Genomic DNA, 24641 nt, shown 5'->3' on the forward strand with positions numbered 1-24641 from the left:
AGCTCAATTGAGAGATCTTGTTAATTTTGTATTAAAAACATGTGCTGTGCATAAAACTCTTGCCTCGGCTGATTTGTTCATCCTCACTCTGGCTTTGTGCCCTCCTTTTCGCACTCCTCTGTTTCCCTGGCAACTCCCTTCTTAGCTGTACAGTTACCATGGAAACGGGAGTCTTAGAGCCAGGTATGTGTCATCTCTATGACGACAGCAGGACAGTAAAGAGGCACGGGAGCTGGGCCACGATGCTTCATTCATCATTTTTATTTTTCTTTACACAGTTACAGATTACAGAGCTCACACTAGCAGATACACAACCCCCATGTCATCTGTCACAGCGATGAGCAACTGCAGACGCAGAATTGTATCATCACATTTACGACCAGTAAGACTTTTACAAATCACCTATTCATCTGTCTTTACCACAGCATTTCAAACTCTCTTCCCAGTCACTCATTCAATGGCCTGAATCAAATGACATCATTGACCACAGCTACCATTACTTTACTTCCAGTTATTTGTCATTTACGTATTAAAAACTTGCCTCATGATCTACGACATACGCAAGTGTCTGAGTAAAAACATTTAAAAAAGACAAGTACATTGGTTAGTTCAAGAGGAAAGTTTCTAACGCTCTCGAGCTTCGACTACACGTGAAATAAGCACCTTTAGAGGGTGTCTATAGTGTTATAACAGGTAGAGAAACATCCACAGGGGTGTATTCACAATGCTTTGAAATATAATAATCAGACTGAATATTAGTATGTCAGAGTCGGCAACATTGCAGTATGTTACTAGTCTCATTACAGTGTTTATGCATCTTGAATGCACCCCAGATTTGCAGTTTTGGACCATTCAGCTTATATCGACCTTCAGCACATGATTGTGTGTGTGAGTGAGTGTGTGTGTGTGTGTGTGTGTATCAGCAACAAAGTGTGAGACAAAATATGAGTGTGATACAGTGGAAATTGTGTCAAATGAGTGTGAGATCACATGATTGTGCCTTCTTATTGTGTTTGTATCTTCAGTAGTTTTTCGTGCATTAATCCGACCAGTCGTTCTCCTCCATCTCTGAGTCGTCCTCGGAGTCGGAGTATTCCACAGCAATGCGTCGCGACAATATGGTGGCCACGTCATTGCCAACTGGCTCCCTCTTCGCCTGCTGCTCCTGCTGCTCCTGCACCTTCTTCAGCTGGATGCCTACAGCAAATAAGGATTGTTTTTTTTGATGAAGTTGAATGTAGAAGTAATAGGAAAACTAGTAAATAGAAAAGCAGCCTAGTTTTCATGTTGTTTAGATAGATTTTTTTTTAAGTACCAAGGGAAAGTATTTTTTGACAACGTTTATCAAAAAACATTATTTTATCTTTTAATTGTAAATTTGCTGTGAATACATTACCATTACAAAATATAACCAAGTAATACAACCGAAGGGAGAGGTGTCTGTTTTATTTCACTGGAATTTATCTGAAGTGCAGTTTAACCCAATTATATATATTTGAAGTAAAAATGAGTGAATTTTTCATTTATTTCCACAACTTTTCAGATATAACTGGTTTTCTCATTGATTTGTCACAAACACACTGTGCTTAAGCAAGTAATAACACACAATTATAATCTTTTGTGTCTGTTGATGGAAAAGTTTCAGAATGTTCTTTTCTAAGTCAAAGTAGCTCTAACCCACACTTGTCTTGTCTTGTTTCATTGACTGGTCTACAGGAATGTTAGCCATTGTTTCTGAGATCAGCCGAGTGTTTCATGGAGCATGGAGGTTCATGGTGGGGGTTCACATCTTTTGTAAGTCATTGACAGCTATCCCTTACTTATGTTTCAAATTTTAGTCTATTTTCCATAAATATATCCTTTTCAGTTATTCAGTGTCAAATGAGTCACAATAAATCCTATTACATTTTAATCATCCATTGTTTTAAACTAAATTTGTGCTGAAGGGTAATACAGATGTATATTGTTCTAAAGAAGATGCACAGATGCTTCACGATGACATTTCTTTACAAGCACACACACCAACAGCACTTACCCATACGTATAGCAGCCAACAGATCACTGCGGGCATCACTGACCACTGTGGTCTCAGCGGGTGCGGAGGAGGACATCTTGCGGGTTGTGGAGTGTGAGGCACCAGCTGGAATGGGAGGAGGTGGAGGACCAGGAGGTGGTGGGGCAGCCTGAGCTCCGCATACAGGTGGTGGAGGTGGAGCATAGCTGCCAATGCCAGCCATTGGCCCAGGAGGCATTGGACCTCCAGGAGGTGAGGCAAAGGCAGTCTGGGCAGAAGGGATAAGAGGGGCAGGAGGAGGGGGAGGAGGGCCAGTGTTGGCATAACCATCCATGCTGCAGGAAAGACCGAATTAAAGAGAGTTAATGGAGAGATAAAAATCATAGAAGGCATGTTTCATCACAAGTGCAGTCATCAGGGTTTGAGAAAATTCTACTGATCCACTAGGTGGCGGCAAGGACACAAAGTTTACAAGAATGGATTGAGACATTTTGGTGAATTATTTAGCAGTATCCATGTATATGTGGCTAAAATGGCACAACGATGCATCCAAATAATTTCATTTAGTTACCTTAAACTACTTAGTGAACTAGTGCTGAACCTTCTTTGTCTTTGAGTGAAGTCGCTCAGCTTCTATCATCTAATAACTACTAGTATCTCTGGTTAGCGTTATTTCTTATCTGTGTCCTTATTTTCTTTTTTTGTTTTTCTCTTTATAATCATACCATTTGAGGAAGTAAACCAAACACAAACAAAACACCTTAAGACATCTGCATTTCTGGCATTTTCATTTCATGTTATTTCAGAGAAAAAGGTTGACAATGTATATCAAAAAATATTTATTTGACCATGTTTTATTATAAATATCAAGCTTTTAACTATGAATTTGCTCTAAATACATTACAGTTAGAAAATACAACAAGTAAGAGATATAACTGAAGGAATAGATGTCTGTTTAATTTCACTGTTTTACTGTATATGTGGTGTGCAATATATGTCCGTGAAAGATATTTTGTGGTATATATGAAAAAAAAAAATACAGCCAAATGTGCCAGGTTGTGCTAACAAAAGTTAAATTATTGTAGCAAAGAAAAACAGAATTAAAAATTAATTTACATTTGGGGAGAAGAACAGGATGTGAAAAAATGTGTTACACTGGCTTACCTGTAGTCCACGGGTGGAAGAGAGATGGAGCCTCCATTCATAGCTTCAGTGGGTGGAGGAGGCAGCGGCACTTGGTGGTGGTGAGAACGGCCCAGTGTGCCCCCCTGATAGGCCATCATATTCCTGCTCCTGTTGTCATGTTCACCTCCTCCACGAGCAACATGTCCTGCAGCCATCTGGGCAGCGAGGACACTGGGCGGAGGGCCAGAGTAGGTGTGGGCATAACCCGCGTGGTTCATGGTGTTGGGATAGTGGTGCTGATCAGAACCATGGCCCCTGATAAAGGAAAATATGAAAATAGTCTATTAGCTGTCACCAGATTTTATATGTTGAAATACATGAAGAAACATACCCATGTGTGTGTTCATCTACCTGTTTTCTGGTGACATTGACCCCTCGGAGGAAGCCCCTCTGTCACGGTGTATGGTGTGTCGATGGTCCGGTCTCAGCTCTTTATCTAGAGCCATCATGTTCCACTCCTGTCGACGGTTTCTTGCCTTCCGGACCTTTTTCACCTCCCTCTGTAACGTACCATCCACACAGCGCCTCTGCTCCTGGAAGAATAACAAAGGAAAAGAATTTTTATGCTATTTGGTTTAACTAAGCTAGAATTAGAAACAACAATGTAAAGGGCTCTAAAAGAGCTTTCATTATATGTGATTTTCTGAAAATTATTGTTCGTGTGATAGTTTGATGTCTAGCTCCATAACATTATATACTTATTACATCCATTTGCTCACTCACTGAAAATGTAAAGTGTAGGAAGGAGTGGCACCAGTAACTGCCTGTCAGGCAGGTAAAGTCTTACATTTGACCACAATAAACCATGATCCTGGTATATTACACCATGGTATGACCTCTGCATTCCTTATGAATTGTACCTTCTGCTTCCTCTTCTCTTTCCTCTTGTCCTCTGTGTCCTGCAACATCTTTTCCTTCCACAGGTCAAAGAAGTATGAGGGATCAGTGTAGAACTTAAGGGCTTCCTTGTGGTCATCCCTACAGAGATGGACACCAAGAAGGTTAAACTGGTTTATAACTGTCTTTCTATAGAAACCTGTATGTGTCACATCCCTTGTCTTTGCTCCATATTTCCCGGGCCCTGTTACCATATGGGCTTTTCTGTGGACTGTCATTCCCAATCCAGTCTCCACGTGTCTCCAGATTTTCCCTGACTCTGCCCTAAACATCTGCCTCCCATTGCCCTGTTGTCCAGTACCAAAAAACCCACACCTACCACATGTCTCCACTCCCTCAGTATATACACTGCTTCCTTTGTTTGTTGCCAAATTGTCTTGTAGCTGCTGCGTTTACCGCCGCCTTTGTGCTTCTTGGCCTTAGCCTTCTTGCCAACTGCATGTTCCTGTAACCCTGAGTTTACCTGTTTGTTTGGATTCTGCTGTGTTAGAACTCTGTACTGGACTGCTTGGTTCGGACACTGTGCAAGGTTCTCACCCTCATTCGGACTCTGCCTCTGGTTATCCCTGTTTGGTTTTCTGTTAGCATGAGCATGTTAGCTCTTAGCTCCATTAGTTCTTGTGTGTAAAAACTAAATTGTTGCACATAAGCTGACTCCTTGTCTGTGTCTGCATTTGGGTCCTGTTCCACTTTTGTGGTGGATTATCGATAACTGAAGAGTCCATTTGACTATTTGTTAACCAATCACAGAACCATAGCCACCCTGGACCAAAATGATACCATTCTGGCATGTGTTTTTAATCTGAACTGGATGTTCTTGCGCCCAGCCTGTTCTCCAGCCATTTAGTATTGGGTGTGTAAATCTTCAGCCTGATTCTCCCATGACTAGCAGCTAGGATCAGCATGTCTCTCCAGCAGCTAGGATCAGTGCTGCCAGCTACACTCCAGCCTCTGCTAGCACTAGGCATGTGCACTGTCCTCCTCACTTCTGGTCAGTTAGCATCCAGCCTGGGAACGGCTTTTTCACATTCTGGTCAGTTAGCATTGGGTCTGCAAGCTGCTCCTAGCACTAGGCCCACAGTCACCCAGTTTGGGTCCCAAACATCTAGCACTGGATGTGCTTGATGACCCCTAGTGCACTTTGCTGTGTCCCAGTTGACTGACCACAGCCAGCCTGCAACTTGCCGCTAAAAAGAAATGTCATCCCTATAGACGACAATCTCCTGTTGCCTTGTCTGTTCTGGAGTTAGCCATCCTCACCAATGCCTTGTCTGTTCCCGAGTTGGCCATCCCTGCCAGTGTCTGATTTGTTCCTGACGCTGCCAATCCTCCCCAGTGCTTCATCTGTGCTGAATTTTGCTGTTCTCACTGAAGCCAAATCTTAAGTTAACCATTGTTGCTGATGCCTCATCTGTTTTAAATTTGGCCATCTTTGCCAACACTTTGTCTCTTCCTAAGCCTCTTCCTTAAGCAGCTGTCCTCCTTGACAGATGGTCTGTTCCTGGGTCACCTCCCTGCTCAATGCCTCCCCAGTTTTGGAGCTGTTTCCTTCTGTAAGCCTTCCCATTCTAAGCTATATGTAGTAAGCCTCGGTCAATGACACCTCAGTCATACTGCTGCTCAGTACCTTGACCAGAATGCAGCAGGTCTCAGAGTTTGCTGTATTTGCTGACACCTTGTCTGTTCCCAAGTTGGTTGTCCTTGACAAAGCCTACCCAGGTTGGATTGGTTCCTGATTTGGCCTGCCCGATCAACACCCCACCTGATGCAGAATGAGCACCAGCAACAAACAGGCACCTTTGCTTGGTTAAAGTCTCAACTGCTCAGAGCCTTGTCCAGAGTCCAGCCTGTTCCTGAGTTGGTTGTCCTTGCTGATGCCTCTTTTGCAGATTAGGCTGTCTGTGCTGACAACCAGCATCAAACCAGAGTCAAAAACCAAAGCCCAGCCTGCTCGTGAGTCATCTTCCTCAGCTGGTTACAAGTCTGCCAGTCATGCTCTGCTGTCATCTGTCAGTGCTTGATCTTCTTCTGAGGGTTTTCCACATCGAGCACTTGCTCTCCGGCTCTCTGTATATCAGTGCCCATCTCAGCCTCCTGAGAGGTTCTGCCTTCAGTGCCAGTCTCCCACACAACATGCTTAGAGCAGTTCCACTTTTGCCATCAGCCTCCAGCTCCAGAGGGAGCCCCATCCACATCACCACCCTCCCACACAGTCTCTGTGAGTTGCTAGCCTCAGGGTTGTCCACCCAGGGTCCCCAGCTTTTCAATTTTCCATCCTCCAGGCTGTCCGCATGAGGTCCCTTGCTCCTTTGTTTTTCAGCCCCGGAGCAATCTACATAAAGCCACCTGTGCCCCCCTGCTAGCCTGTCTATATCTACATTTGGATCCTCTATTATTGGTGTGTTCCAGCAGACATTTAAGACTATATATGAGTGTTTAAGCAGAATGGTAAAAGGCTCAGTGTATTTCTGTGGGAAGATAAAGAAGTTGGGGATAAAACATGTCAAGCTATGAATATTGCAAAAGTGGAGGAGGCTGAAGAACGAGTCTGAAATTATGAGTACATATCCTGCATTCTTATCACAGACACCATAACTAGAAATGACAAGATGAAAATGTGGAGAGGCAAAAAGACGGAGAACGGGGGAGAGTGAAAAGTGTGCTACATTATGCAGCCAGTCACTCAAGCCAGTCACTAAATTTGAAGCATGAAAGCACAAAAGCACGATGTAATAGAAGCAGCTACAGTAAGAAATTTGCTGCTTCACTGTGAATGTAGGTCAGAAACAAAGAAATCAAGAACTTTTCAGCTGGGTTTCTTAATGTTTACTAAGTTAAATTCAAGACTTTTAAAGACATAGGATAGAAGGTAATCCTGGTTTTTCATACCACCTGATGGCACAAGGGAGGGTGCCTACTTTAATGGCTTTAAGGGCAGCAAAACTTGATTCCCCATCTGGAGCCAGTGTTTTGGTTTGTCCACTCTATGCTATTGTCAAACATGGCTGCCTCGGTGAAAGGAGACCTGCTCCTTATATAGATTTAAAAGTCTCATTCTAAGATTAGGAAAATGCAACAGTTGATACTATACTATATACATGACACTATACACAATACTATATTCCATTTATGTTAATAGCCTTTAAATATTACACAACATCTAAGTTTAGATGCAAATGCACACATTGCTCTAAGGGAACACTGGAGGTCTGAGTGTGTGTATACATGAACTGCACCAACCTATATGGTGAGAGGATGTTGAGTGGCGGAGGCTTGTCACTCAGATTGTACATCTCCTTGACAGGATTGGGCACGCTGCTCTTGGATACCACCTGCTGGTCCTGAGTGGTAGAGCTCTTGAAGGCTTTCCTCATGTTGATATCTTGCAGGGAAACTGAGAAACCAAAAAGTAAAAAACAAATGTTAAATGGCTGGTCATCAGGAAGGAAGGGAATTTAAGCGAGAAATAAGTAGATAAATAGAAAAAATGGGTAGGTAGAAAATGCTAAAAACATGAATGTGACAGCACTTGCATGACAATGTTCTGTGCCATTTCACTCGCACCTCTACCCTCTGACCCACCTTCCTCCACAGTGGAGTCCAACTGTGTGACCTTGACAGCCAGCCGGTCAATACGGTCCTGGAGAGAGTTGGCACGCAGGTAAAAGGTGTTGGCCTCATTAAACAGCTCGCCAAATATGTCCTCTGCATGTTTACCTAGAAAGGAACAGTAAAAAAGAGAAAAAGATAATTTGATAGAAGGACGGAAACTTGTAATTATTATCTGGAGCCAAGCAAATCTCCTCTTGGCTCCACAGACTGAAGTTCAATCAATACAAAGGTAATGTGAGACTGTGAAACTAGGGTCTTAAGAGTCTGTGCAGGAAATGGTGTCTCATTCGACTCTATATAGCAACATTCCTCATGAATAAATTAAAAGGAGACGATTACAAACTGTCCAAATCATATGTGCATGTTTTTGTGCAGCCTATAACGGTAAGCAACTGAATTAGTTTGTATTACCAGTGATATTATAACTCTGTTGACTTTGTTGTTCCTGAGTCTGTTAGTCTGTTGTTATTCCTAGAGACTAATGACCTCTAGGATCTTTATTTTGAAGCCCTAAACTATTCATAAATTGCTTGATATAGATGGAAGTGGGGATAGTGAACTTCCTGAAGTAAATAATGAGGAAGGCCATGCTCAAGGTCCAAGGTGAAGAAGTCCAGTAGCCCCTCCAGTAGCAAGTCACTGATAGCCTTAACAGTTAAAGTGAAATGATTGTTAGCCCAGGTGCTATAGGTTCCAGGCGCCAGGAATCTTAGCCCAATAAATGAGCAAAATGGGACCAAATAAGGCAGTGCAAGCCATAATAACAACAACAAAAAAAACATCATCCTAAAGCCAACAGATTAAAAAAGTAGTTTAAGACAGTTTAAGTATGAGACACAAAAACAGTGTGATGATTAACCCAGACAAACAAAGTCTAAGGGCTATTTGTGTCCCTCCTGCTGACAGGATGGTCTGCAGGAAAAATATTTAAAGGAAGAAAAAAAATCACATATCCGGCATGCTGAGCCCCAGCAACTCTGACCTTTCTTGAGGATTCTTGCGGCCCACTTATACACATACATGTGCACAGAGATATGCACAGTGTATGTAGTCTGTTGAAAACCCTGCCAGTGGGAGCATTTATATTTAACCCACACAGCTGTTGTTGTAAGGTCCACTCCCAACACAGGAACTTCACACAATAAGAGACAGGCAGCAAAGAGTTATTCACTCAGCCAAAAGTAGAGGGTTAACAGAAAAAAGCTTGGTTTAAATTTTTGCCGTCAGGGCTCAGAATGAACTCTCAACAAAGTTAGTGTAAGAGAAGAAAAATGTGTGCAACTGAGCATCACTGTCAAATGACAACACATAGCACATTGTTGACAGGTTATGAAACAGGGACATGGAAATGGAAGGTGGATGTAAGCTATGTGCCTCTGGTGCTGTAATAACTTTATTGAACACATGCAGAATGAGCATCACAATCGACATAAAACAGCTCTCCGCACGAACACATTTAGCCCACACGATAACATGAACATACTCAAATACACATTGACACACACAGAGTATATCAGCACTGTCACATGCACACAGCCATCTCAATATGTCCATTTTAGCACAAACATCTAAAAGGATTACATTTCAGCTCTCCATGTTACACTGTAACAAGCCAGCTGTAAGCCCAGTGACCCCAGGCCCGTAACTATGACGGCATCCAAATCAATCACTGCTTTAGGATTAATGATGAAAGCATGTGATCTTGTCCTGCTACAAAGACCCTACACAGTGCATCAGTCGTCACACTGAAGGTTGTGTGCTCATAGTCTGTGAATAGTGTACGCTTTGTATTAGAATTATACAAAATCCTTCATTATATTTTGCATATGATAATATTTGGAGTGTATGTAAGTTTGTGGCTTACTCAAGCTGCTCAGCTGACGGATGATGGCAGAGAGGGTATTGTTCATCACACACTCCAGCTCACTGCCGATGCCCTCTGGGAGCTCCCCTCGGCAGAGGTGACGGGGCTCGATGTTCCTCTTTACCAGCGGCATGGCAAGGCCTCACAATGACATAAGCTGCAGGGAAACAAAGGGGACAAGTACAGTAATTCAGACACTGGTAACTTAAAACAGAGACTGGTTGCAATGAAGAAACCTGCAGACCAGATGCTAGTTAATTTGGAGTCTGTGCCTGTGAGTAAAGCAATAAACTTCACCACAGTTGTACAAACTACATCTTCCAAAATGACTCAAATCAGCATCTGAGGTGAGGATTTATTACAGGACTGTTGGGTTAGAGAGCATTAGTTTTGGCTAGGTGGTCCTAATAAACCTACAACTTAATTCATTATGAATTAAGAAAAAAGTGTAAAATTTACTAAATTCGATATTTTAATTAAAAATTAACTGGCATGTTAATGAAAATAGTCACCAATTTGTTTTCTATATTTTTTTAATCAGTTTTCTTGAATGTAAAAGCTGAAATACAGGTAAATAATGGCATTATCTAGAATTATTTTCCTTCTTTAATAACATTTTAAAAAATGTTCAAAATTGTTCATAATGAAATGAAGTGAAAAATTAAAAAGTGAGAGCATGTGTTCTCTAAAAATAATTACTAAGAACAGAATTTCTGAGGATACAGTATAACACGCTGTTGTTATATGTGATCACATTATACGGTTAAGGTGGTCTTACTCTTCTGTCCACCTTCTGTATATTTAGTGTATGTACAAATAAATAAATAAATCACAGAACCAATCAACAGTGAAGCCTGTCAGTGTCACAAAGCCAGAAGACTTGCGGTGACCAGCAGAGAGATTAAAGCATTAGGGTGAGGAAGATACAGTGTGCCAGCTAATCCCAGACGGGCTTGTCACTGGTCCAGCTGGAATACTGACACAAACAGATTCATGGATGTAGTCAAAAAACATTATTCTCCATGCCAGAATCAAATGGGAATTTTGATAAATAACCAGCACTGAACAAGAGTAAAGACCAGAAATATCCCAAAATTGATGACACCTGCCTTATCACTTTCTTCACAGAGTAAACACAAGTCTGAACATGACTGTCTAAATAAAACTCTGATTGCACTGAACCCTGTGTAGTTCAAAGGACTACAGACAGCAGAGGGAGAAATTCCAGAGTGCACTGGATCAGGCAGCTTATCTGTGCTTCTTCCTGCTTCCTGTTTTTGAAGTCTGGGACTGGATCCTGTTTCCTGGTCCTCCCTGTAACATCTCTCCTTCCTGTCCAAACACTTGACCAGAACAATACAGCTATGGCTCAAGAAGCAACAGGGAGGACAAACAGAAAGACAGGTGGAAACATTCATACACTCCTTTCCAATACAAACATTCACAGACATTTTTTAGTTTGTCCAATCAAATGATTCACTTCTGACTGTATTTCCAGAGCAGTCACCCCCCTTCAAACAAAAAAAAAAATTACCTCAGGAAACATCAGAGACACAGCAGCCCTGGAAGCCTGACAGAAGGCTAATAATAGCTGACAAACACTTGCAAATATTCATTGACGCCTACAAGAAATTTGAACAACAATTTTTTTATTTCCATTACAACTACAAAATATAAGCTTTCTAAGTGAGTTAGAATACAAATCCTTTGTTCTTCGTGTGTGTTTATCTCAATAAAAAGGTGTAATTACATTCACAATACAATAAATCACCAACAAAGCAAGAAGCACTCCTATGCTATCAGTGTCTCAGCAGGAAACTACTGTAATTACAGATTATGCCATTACAGCTGTCCACAACAGAAAAGAGACACTTCTGCTCACCAAGGCCAATTCCCACCAGCCGAGTCCTCATCTGGCCCTGTTTTCTTAGATAGCAAACTCCAAAAGCCTGATGCCAATAAGAGAAAACAAAAGGGTAAAATTATATCACCATGTGCTACCACAAAGGATGCTTGGTACAGTCAATAAGATCTAGTTTAGAGCAAAAGTGCTGCTTTGGTTTAACGTTGAATAAACATTTTGGAAACACTCTGCTTATTTTTGTTTAGGACAGAGGTGATGCAAATGAGAAGATTGCATGTTTTCGATTTTTCTGTCTGCCTGGCATAGCAATCACACCAATGAGGCGAAATAATGAGCGACTAGGGGGTAAGCGGGAGGAGGAATGGGCCTTGTCTGTTTGTGAGAAACAGGGGGAAAGTAGAGGCAACCGAGGGCACGAGAGAGAGACACTAAGTAGGATAAGAGTTTGTGTTAGCAAAAGACAGTGAATGAGACGGTGCGATACAGAGAGAAAAGGTTGTGTGTAACATTAAGAGGTGGACAAAGCATGTGTGTGTGTGTGTGTGTGTGTGTGTGTGTTTATGTGTTGGAGTGTATCGGCTGGGGGGAGGGGAAGGAACTGGGAAAGCCACTGAAAGGTTCCTGGGACAATGGAGCTCCGTTCACACGGGCAACTGAGCTAGCTCTCCCATGCATCCTCCCCCTACCCCTCTGCCACCTCCTCCTCCTCTCTGACCTTCTTTAAGGCCCCCTGCACTCTTGCAATGAAAGCACAGCAAGCAAGTGCTCCGCCTTCATCCACCATTCACGCAGAGGGAAAAACAGGCGCAGAGAGTAAAGCCTGCACATCTCCACCACAACAGAGAACGCAGCAGACTATAGGTTAAAACACAGACTCTCACGCTTCCTTTGTGTGTGTTTGGATGCTTGAATGATTAAAGCTCATTACCATTTAAGCACACAAGCATGTAAAACACACCAGGTAGCATCTCAAAGATCCCATTAGCAGCATCTTGACAGTCACATCAGCACCAGCAGTCACATCTGATCCTCAGAGGGATGGTGTTGATGCTGCTCAGTGCAAAAAACACTTCCCCTGTGACTCCTACAAGATGCCCACACCTTAACACCAACACAAAGAGACAGAGGAGGTCTTTACTACAGATGTGAAAACTCCATTACGAGCTGAAAGGGGAGTCATTACAAATTTATAAGCCAAGTGCAGCTTCTTGAGTTGCATGCAGTTTTGCTTGTTATGAGTAATGCAGCCTGGATTATGTCAGTTCACAATGCCATAAATATGACATAAAGATTTCTGCAGTGACAGTCCGGGAATGTCTTCTTGCTCCACTGTTACTCAGGTGTATCTCAGATGATACACTGATAGTGCTGTACCTGAGAGACACCAAACATGCCTTTTTAATTGAAACTCCCAAAGGGTACAGAGTAGGCCAGGGACCCTGGTCATAGTTTAGCCTTCTTTTGTGTAGCCTAAAGTATTATTTAAGTAAAATAATAGTCCGAAGATATAATCTTTTCACCGTGATGCTAATTTATACTTAATCTTAGTCTTAATATTTAGTATAGATTCTAATTACAAAAATGACAAAAATTTCTGTTGAGGTATTTTTTCAACAAATTGAAAGAGTTTGATTGATTGCTTTGAACATCCATCTATTCATTACCTCTACCCACTTAATCCTATTTAGGGTCACGGGGATCTGCTGGAGCCTATCCCAGCTCTCTTTGGGTGAAAGGCAGGGGTCCACCCTGGACAGGTCACCAGTCCATCACAGGGCCACATAGAGACAAACAACCTCACACACTCACACTCACTCCTATGGGCAATTTAGAGTCACCAATCAACCTGACATACATGTTTTTGGACTGTGGGAGGAAACCAGAGTACCTGGAGAAAACCCACACAAGCACAGGGGGAACATGCAAACTCCACACAGAAAGGCCCCCGATGGGTTTCTAACCAGGAACCTTCTTGCTGTGAGGCAGCAGTGCTAACCACTAAGTCACAGTGCTGCCCCATTTGCTTTGAACATTAATAATTAAATATGAAAATGTTCATAGTTTTGCCAAACTTTAACATATATCGATGTTTACAAACATTCGGTATGTTCACCTATATTACCCAGTCTTAAAATTAGTGTATTAAATATGGCAACTTATTCTTCATCAATAAAACAATAATAAAGACTGTATTTGTAGGGTTCAGCTTAATGGATGCAACAACTGATTGCTTTCTGTGATAAATTAGACATATATGGGGCTGTTGGTCAAATTATGTAAACAGCAGTAGATTTATTTAATAGCTATATTATATAATGTATTTTGTTTTCTTATCTATCTATCTATCTATCTATCTATCTATCTATCTATCTATCTCATAGTTCATAGTGAGCAGTAGTATATTGATAATTTAGTCAGTATTTTATTTGATCCTACTTAACTGTAATTAAAGTTATTAGCATGTAACATTAGTCTCTTATGCCTTACAATTACCAGTAGATCGACACACACACACACACACACACGCGCACACACAAACCCTTTCTCTCTCGACCCACGCACATTTGGAGAAACGCACACACAGGCGTGAGCTGATGGCACCAGCGATCAATCACTGTTCCGCACCGTCGGTTCCCGTTACTGATGGACTGACCCACATCTGCTCAGACCTCGGGTACCGTCAATTTCGGCCAGTTTTAAACTTGTCCACGTGCCTAATAAACTGAGTAACACACCTGCGCGCAAACCACACCAATTACCTGGTCAGAAACAGGTTCAAGGTTACCCAGCAGCAGGAAAAGTGATCCGTTTTTAGCCGAGACTTGGCTTCAGATAGTCCGTTTTTTTATTCTCAACCGGGGGTCCGCTCCCTGGCCACTTGGTTAGCTAGCTTATGTCCAGTGTCGATTTCTTAGTTTGGACAAATGGGACCTCAGTCAGCAGAGATAACCCCAAAAGAACGACAAAAGGTGTTACTAGTCGTTGTAAAAAGTATCATAAGAGCCTCACCAGCAACTGTAAAATCAGAAGAAATCAGGCCTCGTCCGTCCCGTTAGATACTCCTCGTAGCTCTGCCATCCTGTCCCCCAGCCCGTCTGGCCGCTCCGGGGGAAAATCTTTTGATGCGCGGCCACGCCCACCAATGATCCTCACCAATCGCATCTCAGAACGGACCATTTGGCGCTCGATGGGCGTCCCAAGCAACCAATAGCGTTTCTCAAAGGGAATGAGTGACAGGGAGACTCCCCAGCTCGAAAGCTCTTATTGTGAACGGAGGGGGCGGGGCGACGCTTTGGGCGTTCCTGAAGAGCTTAGCGTTTTTTCTTGTCTTTTGGTTTTTTTATATAACTGTGTCCTATCCCAACTCATCTGGTGGCCTGTGGGCATGTAGACGCTAAGATATATTTAAATAACGAATAATAGCGTATTATATTGGGACCTAGAGAGTTTTTAAGGGTGTTTGTGAGTTGGTTTAGGCAGTGGTGCTGAGGATGAGTTGGGAGAGTATTGTATAACAGAAATAGCTGGGCCAGCATCCTGCAGGAAGAGGTTCAGTGAGAGGCTTTTCTATACATAGATCTGTGCTTTGCTCCCCCAGGTGTGTCTGTGTAGACAATAACAGTCTGAGAGACATGACTGTCATTAAAGCAAAGAAAAAGGGGGCACAGGACTGTAGACAGGATTTAGTTCAGTAGAATGAGAAAGCAAGTTTCATTATTGAAAAAGCTGTTCTATTCCTGGACAAGGAGGAAAGTCACAGCCTGCATTTGTTACAGAGCTGCCACTTAAGTATTTATAATTGATTTTACCATGAATATCAAAGCACATACTTATATTACTGTTTTCATATTGGAACAATATAAACAATAATCAGTCTGCACACTTGGATTTTACAGCAAATGTATGACTTGCTATTTCCAAGATTAAATACTGTGTGTGAGATAAACATATTCTATATAAACATACTAATATAGTTTATATTAAACAGCCAATAAACTGGAAAGCAGTGTTTGTAACCAAATAGTTTTCATTTTGCAAGCAAAAATGCAAAACGAGCTGCACTGTGGGGGTTTCAAAATATCAAAACAGGAAAACTGTAGTTTTTTGCTTAATGGAGAAAAAGTAACTTTTTTTCCATTTTAATCAGTAGATAAAGGTCCTCTTTGGATTCAGGGGTTATATCTCACTCATAATGAAAATAATCATTATTTGCAGCCCTACTTCATCTAGTCTATTTCTTTAATACTTAAATGAAGGCACGATATCCTGAACACTAAGAAAAATCTAAACAAATTCATCTCCCAGAAATTTTATTCCAAAAACAACGAGATGTTTAAAAATTTCTTATGTGCCCTTATAAGTAACTTTTCTGACAGTGGGTGTTGTTTTGAAGTAAAAATCAGAAAAGACTACTAAAAAAAAAAAAAAAAAAAACATTGTGATTTTCTAACATTTGCATCATACAGATGCTGTATGAACATACACACTCCCAAATATCAACAATATCAATGTTCCAATTTTATTGTTAGGATACTTGCTTCATGTAAAATATTTCAATATAATACAGTACAATGCATGTTCCATCTGCCAGCCTCCATGCGATTGGTTGGTTGTCATCATGTTGTAAGGCTTGCCCACAGCATATAGCAGCTGACTCCTCAGCTAGCACAAGCTGCTTTGCCACTGTTGCCATAAAAACAGATTAAATTATAAACTACTAAACTGTCACCTTTTTTCCTCTGAACAAAAACCCTCAACATCTCAGCTGGGAGGGCTCCACAACCTCCCTGCATGCTTCACAGCAGCTTAGTTAAGTCCTCAACTCTGGCCCTCACAGGGCCACACGCACAAAATAAACAGACAGACAGGAGGACAGACGGACAGGGAATCTGTCACCGCTGGCAGTCACATAGCAGCTTTCAGTTTCATCCAAGTTTCGACATAAAGAGGGTAATTCGCTGGGGTAGGTGGAGGTGTGGAAAGTGAAGAAGAAGAGGAGAGGAGATAACATAACAGATTAACATGTGTCCCCCTAAAACTAGGCCATCTTCTCATGTCTGAGTAACAGAAAAAAGTTGGATTCAAACACAGTATCCAAATAAACCTCCCGCCTTGTGTTTCACCCATCAGGTTTTGCTCTAGACCGTTGCTTCTAATACTGGGGTTATGGTGCGATATCTTGAAGAAGGGGAGACTATTGTCATCCCAGCCCCATGGACTGCTGCAGAAAAGGTGCCCTCTGCGGGGCAGGATTTCAGCAGGGGCACTGTTGCCTTGGACATCTCCACATCCCATCCCTGCATACATTCGTTCTGGTGGGCGTGGTGAGGGCTGCGTATGCTTGTATATGTGTGTGTATAAATGTGTGCATGTATGAGTGGGAGGGATGTTTCAGTAGCGGTGGGTCTGGTGGGAGTACTGGGGGGGTTGTTGGGAGGTAGAGGAGTATCCCATGCTGCTTTGGGGCAGTGATGTGCTTGGTCCAGGGTTCTGGTAGGCAGCATGTGGATTGGAGCGCTGCAGAGGCAAAGAATATTAATATTTATTAAATACAATTAATGTCTTTGGTTGTGTTCCAATTTTTTTTTAGATGATGGGTGATAGTCATAGACAATTTGACACAGAAAACTTCAGTATCTCCATCAATTTTCAGGAAATACTTTTCAAATATTTGTAATGAAGTAAAATACACATGGAATACATGTGATCCAGTTCTTAGCTTGAAAAGGCTAATATTATTTAGTTGGCACAACTACACCATTACTTTGTCAACTGCCAAATCATGAGTAGTAGGAGCCCAAATCATATTATCCACAGAAAAATTAATATTAAGGCAATGTGACAATTACAAATTAGCCATTAGCCCTTTTTAGTAAATTCCAGGGTTTTGGCATTTCATGCCTGTTGGAGACTGTGGAAGGTGGGTAGAACAATTGTAATTAAACTCTTCTACAAAAGAAAAAACATAACTTGAGTGAGCATGAAATGCTATATACAATATCAAAATTATCCAGGTAGCTTTTTTTAGTATTTGACCATTTCCATACGAGCTTTTTCTAACAATATTTTTTTTCAGAGAGACTGACCTGGTAGTCTGAGGTCATGATGAGGCCGCCTGAGGTAGTGGTGGGCGGGACAACTCGCACTTTCTTCAGTGGCGGGCCCTGGGCATGGCTGTTTTCAGGGTTGCCAGTGTGCCCTGCCCCATTTGTGTGGTTGTTTCCCTGTTGCTGCTGCTGGTTCTTCTACAAGCCGAAAAAAAAAGAGAAAAAACAAAAACAAACAAACAAAAAAATCACAATTTGATTTTGGCACATACATACATTATCAGTGTGATTATATTTTGGTCAGACCTATTGCTCCATCTCCAATTAAAAATTACACATGGGGCACATTGATTTCTTACTTTGTCTGCCTTGTCCTCTGGCTCTTCCTCTGTAAGGAACTCTCTTTTAGGGTAGGGAATCTGGCAGCCTGCGAATACACTGAAAAAAAAAGAGAAAAGAGGCTTGTCTGCATCACACATTTATTATGACAAATGTCACTAAGTCATAATATGGATAAATTAAATATAGACTACGTCTTAAGCTATACTTCTATCTTTGTCTGGGTCACTTTGAGAATAATTCTCTGGGAGTGAGGACATTTTGGCTGGTCTTCAAGGGTTAAGACTTTTTCTTAACTTTAAGGTACGAATCAGGTTTAGGTCATGGTTCAGGATTGGGGAAAAGCATTTATTTGTGATGGTTAAGATTAGAGTGAGGGGCTAGGGAATGCATTATGTCAGTGATTCTCCTTACAAAGAAGTACAACTATGTGTGCAATGGCTCACTCAGAGGTGGGCAGGGGCTCCTCCAAAAAGTAAGGATCCTGCATGGCCTGCTCAGATGTGATTCTGCGGATTGGGTCCATGGTCAACAGCTTCTGCAGCTTTAATGAATTGCACACAGTGTTAGCCTAAAACAATAAACCTTTAATCGTGGCCTAACGGTAATGCATTTATACTGATTACTGAGGCATTTTCACTTACCAAATGGAATGCTTTGCTGTCTGGTTTGACTTTATGTTTCTCCATGTACTTTATTAGGCTGCAGTTTGTGTATCTGTAATTGAGAGTGAGCAGATTATATTAATACTATGCACCAACATGAGAGCATGCAGGGTTGTTACACGGTTATGTAAAATGTCTGGTTGCCAATACATTGCTTTGCTTTGACTTTTGTTTCAGATCTTTTAGAAAACTGGGACAGTGGCGCTCTGCAGACTCACGTGTTCCTTCTAAAGTCTTTCATCAGTGTGGAGTGTTCTGGCATCTTTTTGATGTCCTCCCAGTCTTTATCTGTCAAATGAGGGGGAGACAGGATTACAACATATCACACCCTCCCTTCAGGAAAAGATTATTTAGGGTGTAGGGTCTGGATTACAATTCTTCTGAGCACAAACAGTCATGACTTCCCAACCTGCTGTTACAACAAGACAAGTATTCAGCTTAACGTGTAACTTGAACACACAATAGCGGAAAAAGGCATTCACATCAATTATCTATTCACTTTTCAAAAAGAAAGACAATTGCTTTAATTGCCAAACTTTGGAAGGGGATTGTAAAATTTCCTTCAGTTTTGTTTTGATTCTGTAGGAAAGAAAACAAAACCCATCAAACAGACTGGTGCATTACACAACTAGAGCAGCAGAAATGTAGAAGGAGAAATGTAGAAGCAGCTCAAGTGAACTGGAAAATATCGGCCCAAATGTAGCCTTGCAAATAAACATCTATGTATGTGAGTTGGAGTTATGTTGCGAGTACACAGATCAGATTACTGACTAAATAAAAGGAGCAGGAGGTGACAGAAGGTGAGGGAAATAATCTGCCTGTGCTAGCAACAGAATGTGCTTATACTTCCACAGCATTTTTACACTCAAAATTAAAACACAATTGTGTAAGACTCTTATAATAGCAGCTAAACACCATTAATATGATTTTTCCAAAAAATCTATACATAAGTAACTAATTCCTTTAATGTCACAAGCTATTGCTTCCCCTTTTGATTCCCTTCTGGCAAATCATCTGTATTTAATGGTTTGAAAAGAAGTAAACGACGTTCTCTGAATATTTTCCTCAAAATCTAGCAGCAGTGAAGCCTCACCAGCAGGGAAGCCCATGACATTAAAGATGCGATCGAGTTGGTCATGGTGGTAGGGGTTACTGGTCTTGATGTCTTCCTGGCGACAGTGGAATATGGGCTCAGATGTGAGCAGTTCTGCAAAGATGCAGCCAATCGCCCAAATGTCTGAAAGGAGAGCACACACTGACTTAACCTGTCATTAAAGCCAGTAGATCTAGCCATATATTTCCATATGAGCAGCTCCAAACACAGTCTGTGTTGCACATTTCTCACCGATGGCTTTGGTGTAGTGCCGTGCCCCCAGCAGCAGTTCAGGTGCTCTGTACCAGAAGGTGACCACCACTGGGTCGAGATCGGCTAAAGGCTTCAGCGGTGAATTGAAGAGACGGGCAAATCCCATGTCCGCTGCAGAATAGATATGTTAGCTGGTAAAGTATGAGCAAAGCTAAACACTACATATAATTTTTAAAAAAAGAGGCATTATACATACCAATCTTTACTCTACCCCTCTCTGGCCCTTCTCCCATCACTAAAATGTTAGCTGGTTTCTGATGGAGAAAAAGAAACATACACAGTCCAAATATTTTAAAAAATAATGGCAAATGAGATTATGAGACAGCAAACAGATTATTTCAAGTAAAGTCAAGTAAGATTTTATTTATAAGCCCAACATAACAAATCACAAATTTGCCTCAAGGGGCTTTACAATCTGTACAGCATATAACACCCTCTGTCTTTAGACACTAGAAACGGATAAGGACAAACCTTTAACCCTTTCATTCATCTTTGATTAACTCAGTTGTTAAACTACAGACCTGCATGTGTTTGGTCATCAAAACTCTATATTGCTGCCCTCTAGTGGAGACAATATACCCACTGCAGCCCACTACAGTGGAGGTTTACCATTTCAATCTTGCACTGACCAGCAGTAATGCAAAGGAAAAATAAATTGGCTTCATAAGACTACTTTGAGAGTATTTGAGAGAAATATATATAAAAAAAACTGCAAAATACAAAACTTAAAACTAAATTTAAATATCAATAATTAAAATTAGATTAAATTAAATGCTTGTTCATAATAATCGTATCACTAAAACATCTATAACATAAAATATTGTAGAACAGATGTACAGTCAGTGATCAACAAATTACTGCATGCCTATTTTGGTCAACTTAAACCTGCCTGCATGTGTCTGCAAAACCTGTGAACATCTGACTAAACACATGCAGACTGATACAACCTCACAGATCGTCAAATGATTATCTTCCCCATAACAATCCAATCTTTCACCAACTGTTGTTTTGTTTTCCTTTCTACTTAAATGGTTTCTCCCTCCACCTTCTCTCATCTCATCACATTCCCCTTGTCTCTCTGCCCTCCCCAATCCTCTTACAAGGTCTCTGTGGAGGACCCAGTTGGCATGGAGGTAATGGATGCCATCCAGGATCTGGTAGAGCAGAGACTTGACCATTCCTCTAGGCAGTTGAAGTGGCTTCTTGTTGGCCTTGGACGCCCTGTGGAACTTAATAATGTGCTATGGAAAGACAAGATAGTACTAATAATTGTAGTGTGTCTGAACATGTTCACCTAAATGCAATATTTTGTGCTCAACAACCAAAATGAGTAAGACTGATGTTTGTGGCATGTGTTTCCACTTCCTTAGAAATGGGAATGTGACTGTTGCAGAAAATGGCATTTTTTGCTGACTTGCAGTACACTGCCAATTGTAAAGCAGCAGAAGATAGACTTTTGAAAATGTTTTGATCAATGAGTGTATTTTAATGAGGCTTAGCAGTACATTATTAGCACCATTTTGTGCCTGCTTCCTTACAAGTGGCTAATGGTGACGAGAACATATGCATTATTGGTATGAATATCTGTGCGCATTTGTCCTTCCTTCAAAAAAGGCAACGTTCAAATATGTGGAATACATTGAACCTAACCGTAAACTCAGCAAGTAAACTGCTTGCAGGTTCACTCAGGTGCCATTTCATTAGGTGTAAACATAGCTAAGACTAAAGCAGTCTAATCAAATGGTAATAACAGACAGTATTGACAAGAGTATTAAGTCCTTGTTCATGAAGGTGATAATACTCAGGTTTTGTTCAAACTGTTTCACCAATGTTGATCAAATTATGTGATCATTTAAGAGGTTGTAATTTGTGCCACTGATGAATTGTAGTACAATACAGTACACAAATAGTAACTTCTGTTATTTAGCTTAACGTCAATTATACAAATGAGCTGGACGAAATATTAGCAAAATCTATCAGCAGCACATTTATACAGTTGAATCAACATGTCTCTAAACTTTGAACAAAATCTGAACAGTATCACCTTCATTATAGACAATTAATTGCAGGACTGGTGGATTAGACTGCTTTAGTTTTAGCCTCAGTACGTGCATGTGTTAATGCTAAACAAACAAATGTTTAACAAAGCATCCCACAGAAAATATCCACATGCATTGCCACTCATATTTGCATATTCACAATATGTTTGCTAAAGTATGCTAAGCATCTCCAGTGTGTGCCGTGTGTTCATTTTACCCAGAGGTCATGTTCGGCGTAGTCAAAGAGCAGCCATACTTTACGGTCTGCATGTGACAGGAAAACCTTCTGCAGTGAGATGACATTTGGATGCTTCAGCTCCCGCAGCAGCTGCAATATATAAACCCAATCAAAGGACTGACAGCACACTGTCATGGCAGACAGCATGACCTATAAGAGCCAGTTTGTTCAAGTCACTGAACGTGTCAAGTGTGAAAAATTAAGAATTGACTGTATTTTAGACTGTAAATGTTCCATAACTGGATGGACATGATATAATAAACACATGCATAAGTAAACGCAATTTGAAAACTATAAGTTTAGGTGTTGATTTAGATGGCGTTCATATTTTGTTGACTCTCTGTACACGTTACATTCAAGTCTGCAAATTTTCCCCTTCTTTGGTTCTTTCTAGCATTTCAATGTCTGTTGTTGATGACTTAACAAAAGCTACTTTGTGAAGGAAGGTGACTGAGCTGTTGTAAAAACCACCGAGCAATGACATGAACAGACCAAACAAAAGGGAAAGAGTAAACCAAGCATTTCTTACTGCAATCTCTCTGCAGGCTGACATGGATATGCCAGTGCCTTCAATCTGCTTGAGGGCGTAGTCCTTATCATCCTTCCTACAAACACAGAGAGAGGCAGAACAACATCAACACCAGACCAGACTGTGGGCCCCCTGAGAGCTGTCTGCACAGAAACATGAAGGGGGGCACTTGGCAGCTGGCACAGGGACTCTGAGAAGAGGCTGAGTTACATTACCTCCAGATTTGTGTAATCAAGCTCACCTCTGAGCCTCAAAATAATAGAAGGGGAGAGGAAACGGGCCCTGTCTGGCAGCTGGCAAGGGACAAACCGAGTACTGGGACTAGCTCTCACTTGAATGAATCGGTTACAACATCTCCCTCCCCCTGGCCTAAATCATCTCATAAACCCATGCTTTGTGCCTCTGCAGGCTTTGTCCAACTGCTGCAGCACAAATTAGCTCAGAGAGTCCCATAAACAGCAGCCTCCTAAAGTGAACACAAACATCTTTAAACACTTAAGGGCTTTTTTTGTGTGGTTACAAATGCCAGTATGTCCGGGCTGTGATAATGGGCCTAGTATGGGCCTGGTACAAGCTGCCTTCGGCTCTCTCCAGCTCCAGTCCAGACACAGCTAAGATGGTTACAGACAACCATTAGAAACAGTCGGAAAATGGGAAATGGATAAAAGATTTAGAAAGAAATGTGGGTGGCACTCTGGTGGCCCTGGGTCTTGAAGTGCTAAATCTAAACCAGAGCATCCAATTTGAATCCAACTGGGGACCTTTCGCACCTCGTATCTCATGTCATCTTTCTTTGATATAAGGCCAACACGAGTGAAAAACTAAAAATGAAGGTTGGGTGAGCTTAAGAACAAACGAGCACAAAAAGAGCATGAAGGAAACATGACCAAAAACTAAGGCATGGTAGATTGTAACTGTGTCACACAAACAACTGAACACACACACACACACACACACAAAGGCATCTATATTTGCTTCTCTACTTATGACCCGTTCATCCTGATGGATGGCAGCATATCCTCATCACGGGGGTGTAGAGACATTTAATTAAACAAAAAAAACAACCACCCCCCCATCTCCACCTCATATAATAAAAAGGCCTAGTGAGACCATCAACAAGTTCTAGTACATGTACCTGCTGCATGCTCACACCGTGCCCCACCAAAGCGCTGTGTTTAGTAAAATAAACCTGCTCTTACAGGTGTGTGTGTGTGGGAGATAAGTACTGCAATGTATTTGGGAGAGGGAGGGGGCTGGCGTAGGGTTCACCGGCCCGCTAGAGGCCTTGCTGGTCATCAACTCACCCATCTTTTCTCTTCGCCTTGTATACATGGCCGTAGGTGCCTCTTCCCACTTTGCATCCTTCGTACTCAAATAGGTCCTCGACTCGCTCTCTTTCGCCGGTCAGCTTCACTTTAAAGTCATAGTCCATTTTCACCCCGGTTTGCGCTAAAATGTGTGCGCTCCTTCCTTTTCTGAAGCGTCGCTTGGGAGGCAACCAGGCCACTCCAACGAGCTCGGTTTGGTAATTCAGCTAGTTGCCTTCCCCAGCGTGGCACTTTCCTGCTTCAACCCAGACTCTACATCGATTTTTCGGGCCAAATTTAACGTGCGGGAGCGGTGGTGAGGTGCTCTGAGGCGTTACGGGTACAAAACGAGCCCGAAATATAATCCTTTCTCTTGTTGCTGCGTTTCTCCCAGCCGGTATCTGCTCCAAAGGGACGCACTTCACTCGGTAACGACGGCGCATTGGCGCACGGCACTGTCGTAAAACGTCGCAAAGAGAGCCTTGTAGCAGAGAAAGAGCTTAAGAAAATGTGCACCACGTGGAAAGTCCTACTCCTAAAAAATTACACATGTGCAACACAACACCTGTATGGTGAAAAACAGATCACCTGTTTTATGTGTTGTGACATATCTCACTGCTAAAGTGCTTTATGGGTCAAATCCATGCACTAGCTGAATAAAGATGAACATATAAA

General features: G+C 41.6%; 2 protein-coding genes across 4 annotated transcripts; both read right to left on the reverse strand.

The window, feature by feature from the left end:
* Positions 1–246: 246 nt before the first annotated feature.
* On the reverse strand, positions 247–14576 carry wasf3b (WASP family member 3b). Of its 2 annotated transcripts, XM_026292880.1 has the most exons (10): positions 14446–14536; positions 11455–11521; positions 9573–9729; positions 7679–7813; positions 7337–7490; positions 4060–4177; positions 3551–3732; positions 3179–3454; positions 2036–2349; positions 1040–1197 (listed from the first exon to the last, which is right to left on the reverse strand). In XM_026292880.1, exons 3-10 carry the CDS (start codon positions 9703–9705, stop codon positions 1040–1042), a joined length of 1470 nt encoding a protein of 489 aa, XP_026148665.1. In that variant the 5' UTR covers positions 9706–9729; positions 11455–11521; positions 14446–14536. The 2 variants fall into 2 exon arrangements, with proteins under 2 accessions (XP_026148666.1, XP_026148665.1); XM_026292881.1 differs by lacking the exon at positions 11455–11521 and having other exon boundaries at positions 247–1197; positions 14446–14576.
* A 1356-nt stretch (positions 14577–15932) lies between these two features.
* cdk8 (cyclin dependent kinase 8) lies at positions 15933–24406 on the reverse strand. Of its 2 annotated transcripts, XM_026292657.1 has the most exons (13): positions 23964–24406; positions 22660–22735; positions 22110–22220; positions 20954–21094; positions 20050–20107; positions 19833–19964; positions 19581–19724; positions 18706–18775; positions 18467–18539; positions 18269–18366; positions 17843–17921; positions 17523–17681; positions 15933–16953 (listed from the first exon to the last, which is right to left on the reverse strand). In XM_026292657.1, exons 1-13 carry the CDS (start codon positions 24089–24091, stop codon positions 16828–16830), a joined length of 1395 nt encoding a protein of 464 aa, XP_026148442.1. In that variant the 5' UTR covers positions 24092–24406; the 3' UTR covers positions 15933–16827. The 2 variants fall into 2 exon arrangements, with proteins under 2 accessions (XP_026148442.1, XP_026148443.1); XM_026292658.1 differs by lacking the exon at positions 20954–21094.
* Positions 24407–24641: the final 235 nt, after the last annotated feature.

The sequence above is a fragment of the Mastacembelus armatus genome, chromosome 20, assembly GCF_900324485.2.
Source record: "Mastacembelus armatus chromosome 20, fMasArm1.2, whole genome shotgun sequence".
Classification (NCBI taxonomy): domain Eukaryota; kingdom Metazoa; phylum Chordata; class Actinopteri; order Synbranchiformes; family Mastacembelidae; genus Mastacembelus; species Mastacembelus armatus.

Excerpts from the sequence above, each read along its gene's own strand:
- wasf3b (XM_026292881.1), bottom strand. The coding sequence starts at position 9,705 with ATGCCGCTGGTAAAGAGGAACATCGAGCCCCGTCACCTCTGCCGAGGG. Across the intron at positions 4,178-7,336 it reads AACATCCTCTCACCATATAG|GGATGACCACAAGGAAGCCC; the intron begins GTTGGTGCAGTT and ends CCATCTCTGTAG. Across the intron at positions 3,733-4,059 it reads AAGAGAAGAGGAAGCAGAAG|GAGCAGAGGCGCTGTGTGGA; the intron begins GTACAATTCATA and ends TTATTCTTCCAG.
- cdk8 (XM_026292657.1), bottom strand. The coding sequence starts at position 24,091 with ATGGACTATGACTTTAAAGTGAAGCTGACCGGCGAAAGAGAGCGAGTC. Across the intron at positions 22,221-22,659 it reads CAGCCTGCAGAGAGATTGCA|CTGCTGCGGGAGCTGAAGCA; the intron begins GTAAGAAATGCT and ends TATATATTGCAG. Across the intron at positions 20,108-20,953 it reads GGGTCCTCCACAGAGACCTT|AAACCAGCTAACATTTTAGT; the intron begins GTAAGAGGATTG and ends TTTCTCCATCAG.